Genomic DNA, 21,922 nt, shown 5'->3' with positions numbered 1-21,922 from the left:
GCTTTTTTTGTCTGTTTTTTTAGTACTGGGGATCAAATTTGGGACCTTGCACTTGCGAGGCAGGTGGTGAAAACACTGAGCTAAATCCTCAGGCCCTGGGGGGGAGGTGCAATATTTTTAACACCTAAAAACATAGGGAAATACACTTACTTGTTTTATTCCACAGTAATCAGCAATACTGCAGATTAGGTCTGACATTGCCTGAACTTCATGAGATTTTTTCACATTCATAAACTCATTTGGCTTCAGATTTTCACCTGAATGGAAAAAAAAAGCCCCAAAATTACTGCTATTAAGGTAAAATGTAATTTTATCAAAGCCAGGTTATCGGTTAATGCTCATTAAAAAAAATTATCAGTTAATGTTCATGTTTTTAAAATTAAATCTGAAAATAATATAAAGACTCTTGTGTCTCAGTGAAAGATCTGTTAGTTCAGATGCTCTGAATCAAATTTAAATTAATAAGATCCAAAGACTTACTAAAAATGTTCCTGGACACAACAAGCAAATAATTATAAATAAAAAGACTGATTAAATTGTACTACAAAAGAAACTTTCTCATCAAAAGACAATTTTAACAGAGTGACAAGGCAACCCACAATGTCGGAAAAGATAGTTCCAAAACATAGGGCTACAAGTACAAAACAAACACTTATAAATCAGTAAGAAAAAGATTACACAAACAGGAAAACAGGCAAAACTTTGAACAGTCATTTCACAACCTGTAGTGTCCAATACAGTAGCTACTAAACACGTTATTATTTCAATTTACAGTGAAAAATCACTCAAACAAAATTTCAAAGTAAGTTTCTGAGCTGCCCCAGTCACACCTGCAGTGCTCAAGAGTCACATATGACTAGTTTCTGTTGTACTAAGAGGCACAAGTACAAAATTTCTAACACTGAAGAATATTCTTCAGGACAGCACTTTAGAGTGTATGCTATATATGTCAAATTATAAAGCATGTTAATATGGTCAGAGCATGTGACAAGGTAGTCAAGACCATCAGACATACAAGAGTTGGCCAATGTGGTAAAATCAAACACACGACTGGTACGGTCATTTCAGCACGACAGAGTTCACATCTGAGAATGCCTGGCTACTATCTTAACCTAGAATACTGTGTTGCAAAACAATGAGAACCTTTTTGACAAGTTCCTCCCAGGTATAAATGGCTATTCCTCAGGGTTTTACAGATATCAACAAGCACCTTCTTGGTAACATACCAAGGGCATTTTAGTACATGTTCTTTGAGCAGTTTAGATTTCACAATAGAAACAATCTCATTCTACTAACAAATAAGCAAACAAATAAGATGTGTATTCCAGGATGAGGAATACACTCCTTTCACCCTCACCTATCACCAGCATGCACTGCTACTTGCCTAAATCAACTCTGTCTTATGCTGGGCATAAGATAGAATCCATTCACACCTCAACTGTTAATATTACTGCTTATTTCAGCCAAGGATGCATTCTTATTTACCTCGATGCTCAAACTGTAGTCCTAACACTTTATAAACTAGGGAAAGGGACATGAGTGTTATCCTTGATGCAGAGGTCCATTCAGTCAATGGTAGTCAACAACAGCTGGGATAAATTCTTAGTGCTTTAGGTGCCAATGGACTATAGCCATTTGCTGGCAAACTCATTTGGAGAAAAAAACCATGATTTACCAAATAGCTCTTTGTATTGCTCCAGGAAAAATACCGTGAAAAAATTTCACTTAAAAAATTTAGAGAAAAAAGAAAATAAAAATAAAATTAAAAGCATTGGACTCAAAGGGGAAAGTTCCCTTTACAATAGGGAACTCTAATGGATCTACTTTTACTAAGTGATTACTATCACTAATAATGGGACAAAATGATATGTGCCTTCTAGTGTGATACATGAAAAAGGAATTAAGTAATAATTCTGTCAAAATGTATAACTAAAATGTTAATCGGGGAAAGAAAGAAACTTGACCTATATGCATTAAAGTATCAGTGTCAGGAAAAAAAAAAGAGGGGCTGAGGCACTACTCCAAATTGAAGAGATTAAACATTATAAATAAATGTCATGCATGAGCCCAGACAGACTCCTATACTACGGAAAAATGGCTATAAAATATTTTTTTACAACTTAGATACTTGAATTTAGATAGCTTATTAGATAGTATTATTGTAGCAGTATTAAAATTCAGAATGTGCAAATGGGCTGGGAAATATGTAGTAAAGTGTCCTTGTTCTTGGGAGATAAATGCTAAAATATCTGAGGGCAAAGTGTTACAGGATTCAGATAAAGTGTGTGTGAGTGTGTATGTAAAAGAGAGCCACCACAAATGTGACAAAGTTTTAACAAACAGTGAACAAATGGTGAATGGAGAAAAATATACAGGGTTCATTGTACTATCTTGACACTTTTCTGTAGGTTCTGACCTTTTCAAAATAAAAAGGTGAGGAAATGAGGACTGAGTGAGATAATGGAGCTTCATGGACAATAAAGAAATGAGGTTCATTATTTTATTATAAACATAACAATTATTATTATTATTAAAGCAGTTTCTATCTCACTATTGAGGACTACCTTTTTTTAAAAACCAGTCTTCTGATCTCAGTCCTTTAATGGATGCATAGTCTTTTTACAATTAATGTAATTATTCATGGAGCAGAATTTTAATCTATTTTATCTTTTGTTTTAATTTATGCCTTCCATACTTTTTGACTCATGTTTCTTCCCCATATTTCCCTAAAACCCTATCCTCTTTTTTATTAGCCATAGAGAACATCAGCCCATCACAACAAAATAAATGCAAGGATTTGAGAATTTGAATTAGCTCTCTGGAGTCTTACTTGAGGAGCAGCAACTACCTGAAGACAGCCAGAGGTCAAAGTGGGAAAAAATGCAAAAATCTATAAATTGTTTTGTTTACTATAAGAGAAAACCTACTCTTCTAGATAAAAGCTAATTTATCAGGGTCTATAAGGTCTAATAATGAATTTCATTGGAAAGATATGTATATATGAATAATATACTGCTTCAAAGTATCTAAAAGGCATATATACTTACAGGCACGAATGAACATACCAGTTCTCTGTTTTTTATTTCCTCGAAGAGCTATAAGTAACTGTTCTAAAGAAGTACAGATTCCCAAGTTTTGGACAGAATAGTATTTTGCAACCAGAGCAAAGGCTTCCACATTCACTAGGCTCTGAGAAGTTTCACAAAATATTTTGGGAAAATCAGTAACACCTAAAAAGTCAGGACAGAAAGAGAAAATTAGCAATAATTAAATAGTTGATAGTCAATCTATATGAGAATTTAATAAACAATTTTTATGGCAAATTACATATTTTCATTTTTGTGTGAATTGTGGCAATATCTCAAATTAGTTCCATTTATATTTGTTATTTAAACTATTACCTACTTGTAGCACCTAGTTTTAATGTTTTATCCATGATATATTTAAGTGTCAAACTAAAATTTGGCCTTTTTTGTTCTAAGAGCTCTTCCCAAAAATTTAAAAATCTGAACAATAATATAGTTAATAAACTTTTAAACTGTCCTTTCTGACCTACAACTGTTCATTTTAAAGAAGTCAGTCCTTGCAATAGTGTTACCTTTTATTCTCACTGCCTATGGAGCACTAACAACAATCTCAGTGGTACAAATGTTACTAAGACAGTTTCTCATCTGGACCACCTATACTTGTATGTGGGTGTACACATGTGTACCAGGCACTGTCAGTGTAACAGCTTTAAAGCTAATCAGACTCAGGAGTGGCCACATCTTGACTAGATGAACTACACCATTTTAAAGCAGAAGTTTAAGAGTATTAGAAGAACTTTTCCTAGCTTTGTAGCCTATGTGAAGACAGAACCTACCACAACAATAGTCTGAATGACCAGAACAAAGGCAGAAGTATTGTCTGGCTACAACGGACATAGAATGAAAAGAAAACTTCATTGTCAGCAGTCACTGAATATTTAGGCTTATTATTACTGCATAACTCTGCCTATTCTGATAGAATACGTGGTACACTGATAGATTTGCTCAATCTTATTTTTCTATAGTCATTTTCAAGGAATAATAATTTATTTATGCAGGTTAAAAAAGTCATTCCAATTTGTCTAGAGTAGTTCAAAAAGACTCTGGATAGAGAGGTCCAAGTAAGCTCATTTATTGAAAATTATTTTTTAAAAAGTAAAAATAATAACAAAAACATCTAGTGGTTAACTGAGCTATAGAAAATATTCATCTTACAAAAAGATGATGCAATCTAGGGAACAACTTTGGTTTTACAAAAAAAAAAATTACGATATGCTGTGAAGTCTTCTGTCAGATTGCTGATCCTCATAGCTATGAAATTATAAAAATCCACTTATGCAGAAAGAATAATGATGCTACCTGAATAAAATAGAAAGTAAGATAACTGATGATTGCCTACAGAATTTTAAGTAAAAGTTACATTTTTAAGCGCACGCTTTTTTAAGGCTAGTATCTCAAGTTGGTGGTCTTCATGTGTACCAAATTCATTGATAAGAAGAAATTCAGAGATGCATAATTTCTATTTTTTGAATCAATGAAATATAAAGTAGGATGATAAAATTACTATAATGAATTTAAGATATATTTTTATATACTATATAAAGTTTTTTGGACAGTTTACAAACTGAACTTACGTAGCCAAAAGTAATAAAATCCACATCAAAATATTTAGGCATGATACAGGGGGGAAAACGCAGTCAACTATTAAGAGAGGCTCCCAGGTTTAAGAGCAGTCTCAACATCCCCGGGCAGCAATTTCTCCGAGTGTGATAGAATAAGAGTATTAAATCTCAGTTTGCAGAGGGACCTTTATAATAGTCATTTATTGGACAATGTTGCCAACAGAAAGAAATGTGATGTTTCTGTTGGAAAATAAAGGTTCAAATCAACTTAAGTATCCTTCTGAAAATACTTTAAAAAATTCCAATCCAACCTGAATTAAATGTTGTTAATTTGCTTCTCATTATAAGCCCACCATTAATTTTAGAAATTTGTACACCTAAATTATAATACTATCTTTTCAACAATGCTTGATTTTTTTTTAAAAAAGGAAAATCTTCTGATTCAGTCCAATAGTTTCTCATTAGGGCTAACAACAGTTTACTCAATCCAGAACTTCGTGATGAATAAAATACTTTTGAATTATGGAAACACAGCTGTTGTATTTCTTGGTTTGTTCGTTTTTCAAGTGATTCAGCCTGTAATTGGCACAACTTGGTTATTTTTCAAAGATGCAGAGAGAAATAGAAGTGTTGACGGTCTTGTTTTCTATCTCTGAAACAAGAATTGAGAAAGTTCTGTGGCTATGGCAATGGTGTTGTAGTCCTTAGAGTACTTCCCTGGGTATTTGTATACTGTTTGAGACTGACAACTAGTAAAACAGAAACCATGGTGTTACTTAAATTTAGTTAATTCTTATATATATATTTTTTTGTCTGAAGCACAGGGAAAACTTAAAAATCAGCTGCCCCCTGAACCGGAGTATTATGTGATGTAATTATTTTGCCAACATTGCCCTCTAGTGGAAGTTGCTGCTCTGCTTTGTTATATGCTTTACTGGCCTTTACAGTCTTACTTTCTGTGTAACCTATGTCACAGACATGTCTAATAGGTATAAGACGGTTTTACAAGACAAGTTAGTTAGGCAAGAAGCAGGGAAGTTATTTTCTTTTTACATCAGAGACCAATGTACAAGGAAAAACAGAAGTCATATATACATGTTATATTATGAAAAAATTGCAAGGCAAATAAATGTATAACAAAAATTAAAAGCTAAAGACAAAAACAGTGAATGAACATGTGATATTTAGGATTAATAAAAATTTTAAAAATAAATGTTATTCAACTGTCTTTAAAGTAATTTATCTTAGTTGAATCTCATGCAACACTTTAAGGAAGATGAGACTCATCAGGGCTCATAACTCATCAATATTATTGCGGACATTCATGGCATATATACCATGTGCCAGGCACTGTGCTAAGCACTTACCCTTTCATGTGACATCCTTATAAGCCAGTTAACTGCTCCCTTATCCCCATTGAAAGGGGAAAAACAGACTTAGTGAAGGCACACTTAAATCCATATTTGCGCAGACACTAAGTGGCAGGGTCTGCAAACCGCGTGGCTTCAGACCTTGCTCTTAATCCCCATATTCACTAGCATGCCATATTGCTAAGTACACATGGCAACAAAGGAAGATCAGGCAAAACGGCAGTAAAGAAAAGCTGTGGGACCTGACAGATTTAGGTCTGGCAAGATTTCCATCTAGCAGAGATCAATACATGATCACACTGTAAGGGACTTCACACTTGTTCTCCATAACCACTTTCTTTATTTTGGTTAACTTCCCTTTCCCTTTCCACTTCCCTTTCCAAGTGATCTTAAAGTTTCCAAAGCTTAAAAGTTATCTTTACATATAAAATAACTGACAAATCTCTGAAAAAGGAATAAAAGATTTTATAAGATTTTATTGTTGTATCTATTTGTAGTAAAAAGGCAATACCCCTGCTTTAATCCAGTTGAAAACAAGTACTTTGCACACAGCATGAATGAATGAATGAATGCATGCATGCATGCATGAATGACAGCAATACTTCAGTACACTTACTATTGTAGCATCACCAACTACACAAGGAGAAATGAATTCTCCTAAGACTCTGTGGTGGCTGTAATCACCTGAGGCCATGAGGACTTCAACAGCACCACTGAGCCTGTTAGAGAAGCATAAAACCTCATTTCAGCCCGAAGTTTTACAATCGCAGGTTAAGACAAGAGTGATTTAGAACATTAGAATGTGATATAAGATAAAATGCAGTTATGTACTAAGTTCTGAGATGTAACTGTGTTCCAAGGGTTAGGGGTAGCTGTTAACATCACATAACCTATCATCCAGAATTTCAAGAAGAAACCAACAGTTCTTTTTTAATAATAACCTTCACAAGGACCTAGAGATATTTTCTATTAACTTCTACATGAATATCATATAGATGCTTTCAATTCAAAAGGTTCAACAGTGAACTGAACTTTCTCATGTTCCCCAAATCTTTCCCTTCTCCTACTTTCTGTCTTTTTAAGAAGTATTTTCATTCATTGTCAAAGTTAAATAAATATCTTACTTCTTTGTAAATGTTTCTTGTGTCCTCAGTCCACATGTCCAGCCACCCATCGTCCTGATACACAAGTCTTTCATCTGGATACCCCCTCATGTAGTCAGAGCTCTGGTTCAAACTAACTGAGTCTCACCAGTGCTACTGCAGTGGCTTTAGAGATGACATCTTCCTTACTGATACACCTCCCAATCCCCAACAGCGCTCAGTAGGTGTTGGGTGAAATGAACTGAACATGTTTTCTAAAATGGGAATTTATTTTTCTTCCAGGAAAATATAGTCAAACATTTTAAGGTTTTGGCTTCTACTAGAATAGTTGTTTTTTGGCTTTCATCTTTGATCACTGTTTAATAGAGTTTAACCAAAGTTTAAAATCTGTCTTACCAATGAAATAAATTTTATGAATGTTTGAATCTATCCATCATCCTACAATCTACCCAGGGAGAAAGTAATAAATACTGTTGCTTTAAAAGAATTTAATTTATATCACTTAATTGTATGCTAGGAAACTTTCTGCCTAAGCTCTTTCAGTTTAATTTATAGTTGCATATGAAATGAAAAAATGTTATTTAAACATGCAAATTACACTTTTGGAAAGATTAAAGAATTGACATGCTGTCTTTATTGTACCAATATTAACATCACATTGAATATATAAGTACCTTTAACCATGCCAAAAGTATTTTCTTATTTAACTACATTTTTATAAATATGAAATCAAATTTAAAAATGGAAAAATTTAACATAGTATTTAAACTCTAACAGACTCTTTTTATAGCTTAATTTGAGGGGAAAATATACATAGAAACAAAAACTTAGAAATTCATTTGCTAAATAAAAATAAATTAGGTAAAGCATAAATTAACTGAGAGTGCCTACTATGTAAAATAGTTGTCATGGAAGATTACTTCAGTTCCCACCAAAATGGCATAAAAAGTTTAAAAAAAACATGGAGAAGAATAAAATAAATGAAGAACAGCTTGACTTGTGGGGGTGAGAGAATAGAATTTTATTAGGGAAATTTTTAAAAATTAGAAAGCGATTCAACAACAGAGATACACTTTCTTAATTTCAAAGATTAGAAAATATTGAAAACTTATTTGGAAGATGAAATGAACTTGTTTTGGATAAAAACACTGTCAAATAGTTGGAAATTAAATTATATAAAAAAAGCAGTTCCAGGGTAATGCTTAAGAGCACAGGATTTTCATATATGAATGAGGAAAAAGTATAATAATGTAGTATATAATTCTCAGACCATATCAAATGTGAAGAAAATAGAATAAAATTCTGCTTACAGTGGAACATTTCATCTTTTCATTTTGCTTCATACAATTACTGGTGTCTTTTATCTCCTCCACTGGGATGTACTGGATAGTTTTGCAGAGATTACACTTTCACTGTTGCATCCACACACAACACCTAGCTCACTGCTATACTGAGAAAACACTGAGTAGTTTTTGCAAAAACAAATCAGAATATAAAAATAATCATGTGCCTTGGCGGGACAGCTTAGAGGTGATTGACCTATCTTAGCTCTATTAATGACCGCAGCAAATTTTGAAGAATACTGGCTTTGCTGAGGTCATACAAGAGATGCCCAAGGATTGCCAATCCTTTCCTTTCAAATAGCAGTAAGTTTAAATTCATTTCTACCATTTGTGGTCCTCACTGATTCAGAGTGGTAATAATTTATACAATGCAAACAAAACACCTCGACCTAATTTTAAAAACTTAAGTAGGCAGGGGAATGATTGGAGGGCCATGAACAGGACTCAAATATTTCTATTTGACTGACCTCAAACACAATCCTGTTAATTATTTCCTGCTTCCCCTTAAACACACTGTGTACTCTCCCACCTCAGGGCATTTGCACTCCCTATTCTCACAATCTGGAATTCTCTTCCTCCAGATACCATTATGGCTCTTTTTTTCTTTTTTCTTCAGTTAAATCTTTCCTTCCAGAGTAACTTCAATAAAGTCTCTCCAGGAAAACCTACAGAAAAGAAAGCGTATTTTCCTCTTCTACTTCTTTCTATTTACTTCCACCTTATCTATTTTTATCCTTGGGACTTACAACCTTTCTCTCTCTCTCTCTCTTTTGTGCCTATTTCCTCCTCCTTGAAAGCAAGCAAGATGAAGGGAAGAGTTTTGTTTTGTTTACTGCTAGTTCCCCAACTTCTGTAAAAGTTCCTGGGATATACCTGGCATTTGGTAAATGCTGAATGAAAAAATAAATTTGCCCCAAATCACAGAACTGGTACTAGGTAGAAGGGAAATTTGAACTCTGACTTCACATTTTACAAATTTAACTGCTAACTCATACTGTTGATAGCAGCTAACAATGCTTTAATAAGACACAAATCTAGTCAAAAGACTCTAATGATCTCTGACACAAATAAAGGACCTCATATAGTGATGGGGAAAAAAGCTATCTTTTCATAAACAAAAATTAAGACTTTGTATAAACAGTGATTATAAGAATGTATTCTTTTTTTACTACTAGAAGCAGCTAACAATTTGTACAATAGAATATTTTGTATAGGAAAGTTTTAGGTCTAGAGACATTCAAAGGTTAACAATGTAGATTCCATTGTTTTGGACAGATTAAAAAAAATGGTTGTAAACTTTTCCCAAAAGATGTTTGCATTTATTCTCAGTTTAAGAGAACAAATTGATTCATTCATTTCATTAAGCTTGACAGAATAATACCTATTAACCTATGCTAGCTAGGCATTGTTCTAAGCATGAACGATAAAGCAGTAAACAAAATAGTCTTATATTCTTGAAGGGGAAAGCAGACAATATAAAATAATTGAGGGAAATATTAATACCATTACATAATAACCTTGATAATAAATGAACTTGGCAATTAATTGGTAAGTAATTCAGAGTAGACTTCTGTCATGGATATGAAAAGGTCAGATTCTGGAGCCAAATGAGTCAGTTTTAAAGTTTCCCCTGGCAAATAACTTCAGTTGCAGTTTTATAAATTGAGAGTAACAGAACTCATCTTACATGGCTGATGTGAAGACTGAAACAGAAAATATCCATTAAAACACATCACATTGCAGAATATGTAATAATAATTATTCCAATTATGATGATGATGATATGTATCTTGGGACTCTATTTAATGGTGGTATTTCTTTCTCTTGCTTGCTTTTTGAAAGCTAACAAGAACCATTCATTCATTCATTCAACAAATATTTCCTGAGCACTTAATGGATACCAAGTATTTTCCTAGGTGCTGAGAAGACATCAGTTGACAAGACAAACGTGTTTTCTGCTTTTGTAAAAAGTTGTCGTGTTAGCACAAGTACGGGATATTATAAGCACAAACTGAAGAGGTGCCGAACCCTTCAAAAATAAACAGTGACATTAAGGAAGCAATATTTACCAAACGCTATTATAAATGTTCCCTCCAGGGGTGCTCTGCATCTATAGAAATCTCCAGGAATGAACCTAGCAAGGGCAAAGTTTGGAAAACCTAAGAGCAAGCTAGGAAATATTTCAGGAGCTGTTGGTGTTCTTTTGGTCATTGTTGGTGTTCTTGGTCGTTCTATTTCCAAATTACACATCTTAGTAAAATTTAAGTGTCTTGAAGGCAGGAAACCTCAGAGCCTTCAAAAATTCATGGCATGTAACAGATATTTTAGAAACAGTTTTAAAAATGAACTGTTACTGAATATGCAAGATCTTCACTGCTTCCATCCTAGCCCAAGATACCATCACCTCTTTCCTGTGCTAATGAAATTAAGTCTTTTAACTGGCATCTCAGCTTATTTCTTTAAAGCACCACAGGTTGTCTAAGCTTCAAATATCTGAGTCATCTTTTCCCAAATGTGTATTAGATGAGCTCACCATGTTGCTTAATGACTCCAAAAGTACCCCATCACTCTTAGAATCCAAACTCCTTATAAGGCCCAGAAAGTTCTGCGTGATCTGGCCCCAGCTCGACTCCCTGACTCGGGCCTCTGCCCCTCACCTGGCTTTTGCCAAATGAGTCTGAGGCTCCCAGGGCCTGAAATTCCTTCCTTGGATTTCTGTAGACTGGTGCCTGCTTCAGTTCCGGACCTTCCAAGTTTAGGCAGCCTCCTTAGACAATTATTATCACATTATACTGTTTTCATTTTCTACTCGACCATTACCACCATGTCCAACTATCTTTATTTCATTAACTGTTGATTTATCTTCTGCCACGTTCCTATGAAAATCTATAAACCCTGCGAGAAAACTCTTCCTCGCTTTCCCTTGAGTTAAAATATTATAAAACTGCTAAATGAACGAAGGCTCTTGCCAAGTTTCTTGTTTTCCTTAAACTACGGAAGCACAACGCTTAGAGAAGTGATCCTAGAACGGCGGTCCGGCCCCACCCTTCCCCCAATGCGGTCACCAAACGGTTTCCCGCCACTTCCGCCCCGCTGCCACCAGCCGCTCCCGCGGTTCCGGCCGGCTTCCACCAGGGGGCACAATTTGCAGGCCGGGACCTCCCCCTTGGCCTCCCTTCCTGCATGGCCGCCATTTACCTGATCCTGTCTCCGGTTCCACCAGGGGGCGCGCCTCAGAAGGCTGGGCCTCCGCCTCCGCCCGCGCCGCCGACCTGCTCAGCACGGCCAGCACAGTCTCCGGAGATAAGTCAACCAGCCCCTCCCACACGGACTCTGTGTAGAAGTCCACGGTGTGTGCGTTGGAAATGGACACGGCGTCCCTCAGGAATCGCAGCAGACCCTGCAACTTGGCACGCAGCGTGGACAGGTCCTGGGTCACCGGGAGAGGGCCAAAGGCCGCCATGACGCTCACCTCCCGGGCTGTAGGTGGCGCAAACGTGGCGGCGCGGCGACGGCTCAGTCAGGGTAGTACAGGCGCAATAAGTAGAGCTCCGAGCCGGACTCGGGATGGGCGATCGATTGCTTCAGCCTGGTGACGTACTTTAGGGGCGTCCGTGGGGTCGTCTGTCAGCGCAGTTGATGCACGATGGCGCCAGTGAGGCCGGAGGCGAAGCTGCGGAATAGAGGTTTGGATTCGCGAGGCGAGGGGGCATCTCAAGTCGGATTCAAGAATAAGAATGTGCAGCGCAGGACTTGGTGGCCTAACCATCCACAGGCCTTCGTGGGAAGCGTTCGCGAGGGTAAGAGACCCATCATTTAAGTTCCCAGGCCAACGAAGTTGTAGGATGCGTGACCTGCCTAAGCTGTAAGGAGGCTTTAGGAAGTGGATCGGGTCCCACTTGAGGCAGAAGAAGCTGTTACCAAATCCGCGGAAGCCGTGGACTTGGAGCTCTGGTTGGGAAGACGGGCAGTGTTGCTCACTTCAGACTTTAAACGCCTTCCCCGCCGTAAGCCCTTTTTCATCACTGTTTTCCCCCTTTACAACCGTAAAGAGAGCTCCTGCGGTCCATTGGTGTGTGCTATTACGCATGAGCATTTGCGTCTGTATTGCTGCGGCGAAGTAATGGGATAGTAATAGACTGTCACAAAGCCCCAGTAATTACAGATGTCCAGCAGAACTTGGGTCTCATTTTCCGGTCTTTCCTACCCTTTAGTCTTTTGTTCTCTGTAAGGTCTTTGAGGTCCCATTTCGAATGTAAAATAACTTCAGTCTAATGATAGTTGCTGGCTGTTCACAAAGTCGCACAGTCTTTGTTAGTTGAAGCATTTCCGAAAATAAGTTTTGTAGTAAATTTCTCCGAGATGAAATGATAGATAATTTTTTTCTATTAAATATTTTTTACAGACCCAAATTATGTTTTAGATGATCTAAGAAATTTGTTTTGACTTGAGACTACAGTACAACAATCTTAATTGATCAATTTTTCGTTGAGATTTTTACCTGGGTGTCTGTTGTCTAAGTTTAACCTTTTTTAAATTTTTTAATTTTAACTTTTTTTTGTTTAGCCTTTTTTTAAAGGATCGACTTGCTACTCAGTCTGTCGTCTTAAATCCGTTGCCAGGCCCAATCTTTCCAAGCAAAATAAAATACTTATAGCATTTGAATTGAGACTGTGAAAAGTGTTATTGATTTTTTGCTGTATTTATATTCTGTTGCACAAATTTTGACCCCTATCCTTCAACGTAGGACAAGGCTTTGCATTTCGGAGAAAACTGAAGATTCAGCAAAATTACAAGAAATTGCTATGGAAGGAAAAGAAGGCTGGAACATCACAGGAATCCCAATTCACAGATCACTACCCAGATCACTTGAAACATCTCTATTTAGCTGAAGAGGAAAGACTTAGGAAGCAACTAAAGAAAAGAAAACAGCCTTTGTCAGAAGAAAGAGTCAACCAGGCTTTGCCTGAAGAACAGTGTAGAGTTGACCATGCTTTGTCTGAAGAACAATGTCATCAGCCTCAGCCAGAAGAGCAGCGTAGCAAAACATTAAAGTATGTGCTTTCTTCTGTAGTCTTTTGCTTCAAATATACATAGTGTTTTATGAAAGATACTATAGCACAATTTGTGTAGGAATTGGAATTTTTCTTATTTATCACATTTTAGAAGTCCCATTATATTTAGGTGAGCATACTTTCATGGGATCCTTTTAACTTTCACTAAATTAAGTCAGTTTAACATAACTGAAGAAGTAATATGAAAATTAAAACCTGAATTTTTGACTTCTGTCTCTGAAGTACATATAACTTGGACTGTTGTTAACTTCTAGCATTAGTATTTTTAAAAAATAATTTTTGAGAAGTTTTAAGAGAGTAGTCATTAACAGGTTGGACTGTAGATCCAGACTTAACATGCTGGTGTCTCAGTGTTTTAAAGTAAGAAGAATAAGTACGTAATTGAGAGCCACTGTGCTCCACAGCTCCAGAAAAGATCATTCACTCAGGTGAATCTGTTCCTGAAGTATTTCATCACATTGTGATGAATGAGTTAATTTATATCAGGAATTTAAAAAGGTGATAATACATGGTAAGTGCTTCTGAGTGTTACTAATAGTCCTCATGTCACCAAACTGGATTTTCTGCAGAGGAAAAGAAATGAGTTGGAGTTTAAAAAAACCAAAACATTGCACAGCTCCATTTGTCCAGCTTACAAAGCCAAACAACTTAATTTTATAATTGCTAACTTACAAAAATATTTCTGTGCATATATCAAATAAAAATGTGATAAGATCAAAACTTGCAGAGAAACCAGGCATTAGTTGGGACCATAATTTTTTACTTCACTGAAATTTTGCTCTTTAAAGTTGTGAGTTACTTGTGCAAAAATAACAGGAAATAGGACCACAGGAAAAAGTATAGTTGGGAACAAAGGCAGAGATGCTAAAAGTCCAATGGTTTTAGTAGTCTTATCATTAAATAGTACATAATGCTCAGAGAAAAGATAAACTTGAGAAATGTACATTTGAGTCATTCTCCGTGATGATTGAAATGAGATGGGTTAAATCAGAAAACAAGAGAAAATAAGTGTATTTTTACAAAACTTTTATTTTGAGATGAAAACCGGGAAAAGTTATCATTGAAGAAGTTAAATTGTCAAAATTGGAGAATTGGGGGAATGCAGTGACAGCTAAGTCAGCATAAGAATGCTGTGAAAGTAGGGATTGTTCAACTATTAAATACCATAGAGTCTGTGGGGAGCAAGCCTGAGAACAGATCTTTAGGTTTGTGATCTAGGCAGTCATTGGTGACTTTGGAGAGATTTTTAATAGTTAATTCTGTTTGAATGGAAAGTGAGAGTCTTGGACTATCTTTTCTTTCTGGAAATGTGACTATGAAAAGTTAAAGAACAAGATTAAGAGTTAAAAGACAACCCAGAATCTGATAATGCTTTGTTTAACAAGGAAGCTACAGAAGTATGTTATATTGTAATTATGGCATGAGGATAGTGAAAACTTGAAAGACAAGGAAAGAAACATTATTGATCAGGTATCTTGAGGAAATAAGTTAAACCCCAAGTGATTGAGTTAGCCTTGGCAGAAGGAAGACTTTTAAAGAGATGAACACTTTTAAGAAAACTGCTTCTAAGTGGAGATTAGGTCCAAAACATGGCAGTGATTCATGATTAAGTAGATGAAGTAGAATAGAGACAAGGTGTTCAAAGAACTCGATTAAAGTTTATACCCACAACTTCCATAATAACTTTCAGTTTAATATTTTTTTAAATTCTTTAACATTTTAGGACCTTTCAAAGCCTTGTATATTTTCACTGATTAAATATTCCTTCAGAATCTCCATTTACCACACCATTAGTTGATCTGTAATCTTAAAAGCTGAAACTGTTTTGAATATTTTACGTGAACGTTTCAATGATAAAGATTATAGTTTCCTCGTCTCCCTCCCTTAATTTACATTGGTGAGATTTTACTATACAATACTATATTTGACACCACATTTCTTCAGAATTTTGACTCATTTCTAACACTTGTGATTTGTCTTAAAGTTCCATGACTGTTCCAAAGAAAAAGAAAACATCCAATCAGAAAGCACAAGAAGAATATGAGCAGGTACAAGCTAAGCGTGCTGCTAAGAAACAAGTAAGTTCTACTTTTAAAATATTTAGATACATTTTTTCTTATTTATCTTAAGTGTGTATATAAAATGTGCTTCTTGGTGTTGGGCACATAGTGATGTCTTGAGTGAATGATAACTCTAAGCAGAGTTGGAGATTTGTATCATTCCAATTTCTTAATTATATTATCTCATATCTCTATTACCCATAGGTCAAGAATGGGATTTAAAAGCTATTACTCATCAGTAATAGAAATTTACTTTGAAGCAAGTAAAAGCCAGAAGGGGAGATGTTAGAATAAAATATTAAGAGTTGATCTTGCCAAAAAAACCTAACTAGTTTAACTTAGCAGAAAGTTGCCGCTGTATTATTCAGAACAGAATTAACAGAGTTTTCCAAACAAATAAAATTATCTATAGCTTCAACAAAATTTTCATCTTGTAGAAGTTGTGGATAGCTTTTTATATTAACATTTGATTTATCTATCACTTATCAGTCACGAACTCCCCCTATAGTTTCCTTTATGTTTGTGCTTTAGAATATGTGTAGTTGAGAAAACTGAGAGTTTAATATCTAAAATTTTTATGATCTTAATCCAGAGGCAGACTAAGATGAAACAGATATTTCTCCATGAAAATACTGGACCTTTGTTTTATAGCTTTTTCCATCATAACTTTTTCTAAACACCTTTTATACTGTCCATCAGGATATCAGATGAATTGCAATAGGGACCATATGCTTTTATAGTGTCCTTTTAAAATTTCTGTTATAGAGCAGTACGGCTTTGTAATCATGAAAATTAACAGTTTCTTAGCACTTGCAGCTCTTAAATATTAACATAAAAGCCAATAGGAAATCAAAACTCTTAAAGAGTATTAAATACAGACCCAAAGTCGATGGTAAGTATATTTTATTTAGTGTAACTTCTAGGGATAAACTGTGCTTCATATACCTGAATTTACAAATGAGTTTTTGATCTTTATATGCTTATTAAGATAAATGAAATACTACACCATAAGAATATAATTTTAAGTAATAGAGGATATCATGATGGGGACTTCAAAATTGTGGATATAAGGTCCAGCCCTACCATTTATTGGTGACCTTGAGTAAATTCCTTTCATTACCGCTGAGCTGAACCTCATCTGTAAGGTGAACATAATCAACTAGCATGAAAAGGTTTTAAAGAATGCAATATGCTGTGATTTTACATATGATTCAAGTGAAAACTTTTTTTATAAAGTAAATAGGTTACATTTGTCTAGTGTCGTTTGGAGGCTACCTCTGTTGCAGGAGGAATTGAAAAACTATTACATAAGATCTTTTTCAACTTTTTAGTTTAGTATGAATAATATAGTACAATATGAATAATGGCTTTTAAGTATTATTTGTACTTTTGAATTCTATTTGTACTCACAGTTGAATATCTTAGATCAAATGAGTATGATATATTTTATTTTTTGTTTTTGTTTTTGTTTTGGTACTGGGGATTGAACTCGGGTCCTTGCGCTTGTGCAGCAGGCAGCAAAACCACTGAGCTAAATTCCCAGCCCTGAGTATGATATATTTTAAATGGTCAAAATTCATAATGTCCAGCAGAATATTTTACACATATAGAATAAGTAGTCAATAAATGTTTGTTTAATTAAACCTGTAATTCAGATGATTAAAAAGGACACCAGATGTAGGTTTTTCTGGAAATGAAGTTTTTAGTGTTATGTAGAGCATTAGACTAGTTAACCTCTAAAAATCCTCTTGAAGTTTTAGTGGATTTAATTAAATAATGAAATTATTATATAAGTAGATGCATTCTATCTTCTTTGATCTGATGTTATTTACATACAAATGCCTAAAATTATGTAATTTTTATTATTCAGTGTTATAAAAAGTATACTTATAGTCTGAGGCAAATGGAGCATTGCTTCAGATTTGGGAAATGACTCACATTTTATAAAATATGAGACAAAAACCTTAGAAAGTTTGCATGATGATAGCTATTGCAAAACAATTTCTGAAATGAATCTACTCTTTGTGATTAATTAGTTACTTATATTAATGATTTCAGGAATTTGAGAAGAGAAAACAAGAGAGAGAAGAAGCTCAAAGGCTCCACAAAAAGAAAAAAATGGAAGTGTTCAAAATATTGAGCAAAAAGACTAAAAAGGGCCAGCCGAACTTGAATTTACAAATGGAGTATCTTCTTAAAAAAATACAAGAAAAAAGTTAAATAAGACATTTTGTCCTTTAGGGTAAAAATACCTAATGAATGTCTACTGTGTTCTTATGTATAGGAAATGGATAGTCCCTCAAAAAGCCAAATTTATCAACATAACATGAACTGCTAAGATGTGCGAATATATTTTTTCTTGTAAAAGAAAAATTTTACTATGTATAGTTGATGTAATATGGCTGGTTTTATATTTATTTGCCTCTGGAGGAAGATTGGGTTGAAGAACCTAAAAAATCTATTTGGGAGACAGCTCAAGCATACTTTTGTCATGTATAAAATTTATATGAAATAAAATTTTTTGAAAATAAGGCAGAGTTTTCAATGAATCATTTCAGTGATACAGACCTGTGTATGGATTTTAAATTCATTTTACATATGAGGAAGGCAGAGATTTCCTTTGGAGTTTTATTTATCTTAAAGTCATCTTACATAAAAATGACTTTTCAAAATACCTGAGAATGGTTTACCTTCTGTCCCCACCATAACAAGGTAGACTTCATAAAGCAATTTGGCTTAAGAATTGAGAATCTGGGTTTAATAAACATTCCTTTACATGGAAATACATAGCTAATAGTGTAAGATCTTTTAAATAATGATGGAAACCTATCACAACAGGAATAAAGTTTGCTGGAGCCTGTATTTCAAGGCCATTGTCACCCTGTAACCTCAGTGGTATCCTGAGCTGAGAGATTCTCACTTGGATTGTAGCAAAATGAGAATGACCTGACTATAGTCATTGTAAGCAAGAGGATTGTACAATACAAACTGTATAACAATGCATGAGTTTTAATGATATCCAGTGCAATCTGAAATTGTATGAAGGCTTTAGGGAACCTTTGTATTCTACAGATTTTATTATTTGGAAGTATGGCAGGACATTTTTAGGAAACAGCCTGTATTCTATAGGAAATTAATGCTTAGAGATTTACAGTTATTGCAGTTGAGCAGCTCAAAGCAAAAATCTGGCTACAGCTGAAGATAGTACATCATGATGCAGAGTAATAAAAGATTTAATTGAACTTTATAATTTCATGTTTGTATGCTAGGTACTTTATCATGACAAAACATGGAGATCTGGTCCTTTAGAGATACAAAAGTAAAAATTAGTTCATTTTAACAACTTGTTGAGTAGCTACCATATAGATGGTCTGTATTAAGGAACCTTCCAAGGATTTTATGGGGGCTTAGTGACAGTGTCATAAGGCAAAAAGTAATCAGTGACACATACAAAACAAAAATTCAGATTAGTGTTCTAGAAAATCTCCCAGGGAACATCAAAAAGCACAGTTGAGGTCCTTAGTGATTTGGATAGTCTAAATGGGCTCAGTAATATGTGTTTTAATAAACAGCTCCAGTGACTTGTGATTGATCAGGCTGTAACCCCAGGAAAGAGGTTTTGTTTGAAGAAATAGAAAAATTTTATGTGTGAAATGGCATTTGGTAAAAGTCTTCAAGGTTGTAAAAAAGATTAAGGTGAAGATAGAATGAAGAAAATTACAAAAGTAAAAATAGCTCTGGGTATATTGAAATACCTTAATAGTACAAACAATATATGTGCTTTTACTGTTTGTTAATTGGAGATAACGCTTTCATTTTTCTTTGTCAGAAATTTACTGGCTCAATTTAGAATTCCATAATATGTACATATTTCAAAACAACATTGTACCTAATTTATATAAAATTTTTGTGCTGGGGATTGCACTTAGGGCCTTCTTACTGAGCTACATCTCCAGCCCTTTAAAAATATATACATATTGGTATATGTTTATGATACATAATTATACTCAGTGTGGGGAATTGGTGCATATACAAGTGGCATCTTGATTGTACTTCTTCCTTTCTTGTCTTCCCTTTTGCCCTTTCCTGTTTTCCTTTAATTCCAAATGTCTGACACTCATGGGCTTACTGTCTCACTTGTTTTTGCTGAGGTAGATTACAAGTAATTTATGTAAATAAGCTTGGGAAGACCTGGGCTGTTGGCCAATATATACATACATACATATATATATATATATATATGTACACATATATATATATATTTATTTATTTTTTTTTTCTTTTTTCTTTTTTGTTAGATGGAATGTCATGTTGCCCACACTGCCCTGTATCTCCTTGGGATCAAAGGATTCCACTGCCTCATCTTTTCAGGTAGCTGCAGCTATCTGCAGGCATGGATCACCCATCTAGCCTGAGTGTTCAAATCTTGATTGACATACTGTAAATATAAAAATAGACTTTGTTGATGAAGGTTAAGAGGAGGATAGACACAAAGGAAGGCCTGTGGGGAATGCAACAAGTTAAAAAGTTGTTACTGCGTGGATCCAGTACATCAAGAAATAAAAAAACAAGCAAGTGTACATATGGAGAGGGTTTAGAGTAGCCAGAGGCTAGTTTCAGGCTTCAGACTTTAATGTGTACACAGGGAGTTTTGAGCTTGGTAGTTTATGGATGATTCATTGGGTCCTGTGTTTGATATTTATAAATGTGCAGTAGGCTTTTAATCGCTGCAGTTGGGACAAAAGGCTTGAAGCCCTAAGGCACATGAAGTTTTGATCTGAAATTTGGAGTAGCTTTGTCTACCAGAAAATAGTTATTTCTTCTATAAAGGCAGAGTGCAATACTGAGCTTTAAGGAGTGGTGTGCAAACCTCCACAAGGGTGTGGGGCTAGGGTGGTGATGAAGATGCAGACTTGAGCAAAGGCACAGAATGTAGGAGTGAGGCTCACCCAAATGCTGGCCTCTTGGGTGGCCTCAAGATGTCAGCCAAGGTGAGGCTTAGCAAGCTGCATTGCCTGTGCTATGATCCAGAAAGGAGCTGGCAGGGGTGGGCAGCCTCAGCAGCAGGCTGCTGGGGAGTGACCTTGACCTACATTAAATATGCATGTATGAACAGCAGGAGCCTCGTCAGATGCTTCATAGAAGAAAGCAGTTTCATTTATGGCAAAGATTTAATGACAGAAAAAGGAAATATTTTTAGATAATGCTAAATGTTAACAACTATATCGGTATTTGCTACTTTTAATATTCAAGACAGATGTCTTGTAGGCAACACAGAGTTCTAGAGAAGCTTAAGGTCTAAATTGTTCATGCCAGTCACTGAATAGAAGTGCTAAAGATAAAGTTTTGAATATAAAGAGATTTTGAATATTCTAGATGGGAAAGCTCAGAGCCAAATCAAAAGAGATTATTGATTGGTAGGTTACCACTGCAAATTCTGCACAAAATGGTATTGGGGTCTCAAATACCACCATCTGGGAGAAGGTACAGTGCACAATTCTGGATACATGGTGACGACTTTCTGCTGACAAATGTCTTCCAGTTTAATTGTGCAGGTGATGTGAATAGCACTCTAATCAAGCTAAAGTCAGCACTGTCTTACAGATCCGTGAGTTTCTACAGTTTTTGCTTCATGTTCTATTTGGCAATAACAACTACTGGGTTCCGGGAGCATAATTTTGTACACAGTAACTACTTTTTAATTTGAGGCAAGTGTGATTACTTTAAGTGCTTTATTAACTCTCCAGGCCTTTTAAAAGTCGAGGTACATCATAGACTTAATGTTGAATTCATTTGACTTTTGAGGCGCTCAGTTAGTCATATCTATTCTAAAGAAAGACACCTAGGCTGCAGCTGCTGAAGGAATGTACTGAGGCAGTAAGAACACTTCTGATTGTGAAATAATAAGAACTGGGAAGAACTTTAATTTTGTTGAACTCTTAACCTTGTAACAAGGGATTTGGTTCTGAGATTTGATTTTTTTTTTTCTTTTTTTGGTCTTTGGACATTAACTTAAAAAGTAATTTAAATATATAGACTTTAGTTTTTCCCTAGGTGTTTGATAAGGGAAAAGATTTATATTAAAATGGGGAACATCAATATTTTGCTGGCATTTTTCTGGATTCTCTTTATTTAGATGATTCCTTTTGAGAATATGTAATTGAAACATTCACAGAGTCCTATGGAAGAAATGGACACCTTATGGGCCTGGTAACCCTGAGTTTTACAAACAGATTCACTGAGGTATAATTGATTAAACATAATTAAAATATACAATTTGGTGAGTTTGAAACGTATATACTCACGAAACAATCACCACAATC

The 21,922-nt window shown here is 35.1% G+C and overlaps 2 protein-coding genes across 17 annotated transcripts in view; one reads left to right on the top strand and one right to left on the bottom strand.

Moving 5' to 3' along the window:
* Mettl25 (methyltransferase like 25) overlaps positions 1 to 11,927 on the bottom strand; it is a 244,640-nt gene extending 232,713 nt beyond the window's left edge. For 11 of the 16 annotated variants that reach the window (XR_015443631.1, XR_002390137.2, XR_002390138.2 and 8 more), the window contains exons 1-3: positions 11,663 to 11,927; positions 3,048 to 3,230; positions 151 to 257 (exon numbers count right to left, since the gene is read on the bottom strand). Coding sequence is in view for 11 of the 16 variants with exons in the window: in XM_087192802.1 (XP_087048928.1) it covers positions 151 to 257; positions 3,048 to 3,230; positions 11,663 to 11,927 (555 nt within the window). In the remaining 5 variants the exon portion in view is untranslated. Of the gene's footprint in view, positions 1 to 150; positions 258 to 3,047; positions 3,231 to 6,702; positions 6,738 to 11,662 lie in introns of all 16 variants that reach the window. The other 5 variants (XM_087192796.1, XM_087192798.1, XM_004867528.4 and 2 more) reach the window with 3 other exon arrangements.
* Positions 11,928 to 12,076: 149 nt separating this feature from the next.
* Ccdc59 (coiled-coil domain containing 59) lies at positions 12,077 to 18,130 on the top strand. Its single transcript, XM_004867530.4, has 4 exons — positions 12,077 to 12,264; positions 13,212 to 13,518; positions 15,524 to 15,617; positions 17,658 to 18,130. The coding sequence occupies exons 1-4, from the start codon at positions 12,111 to 12,113 to the stop codon at positions 17,817 to 17,819; spliced, it is 717 nt and encodes a 238-aa protein (XP_004867587.2). The 5' UTR covers positions 12,077 to 12,110; the 3' UTR covers positions 17,820 to 18,130.
* The last annotated feature ends 3,792 nt before the right edge of the window (positions 18,131 to 21,922 follow it).

This window comes from Heterocephalus glaber, unplaced genomic scaffold (genome assembly GCF_053883595.1).
Source record: "Heterocephalus glaber isolate CG9 unplaced genomic scaffold, H.glaber_assembly_v1.0 deba00001572, whole genome shotgun sequence".
Taxonomy (NCBI): Eukaryota; Metazoa; Chordata; class Mammalia; order Rodentia; family Bathyergidae; genus Heterocephalus; species Heterocephalus glaber.
The sequence above is the reverse complement of the archived record's forward strand: the minus strand, read 5'-3'. Positions and strand labels throughout refer to the sequence as shown.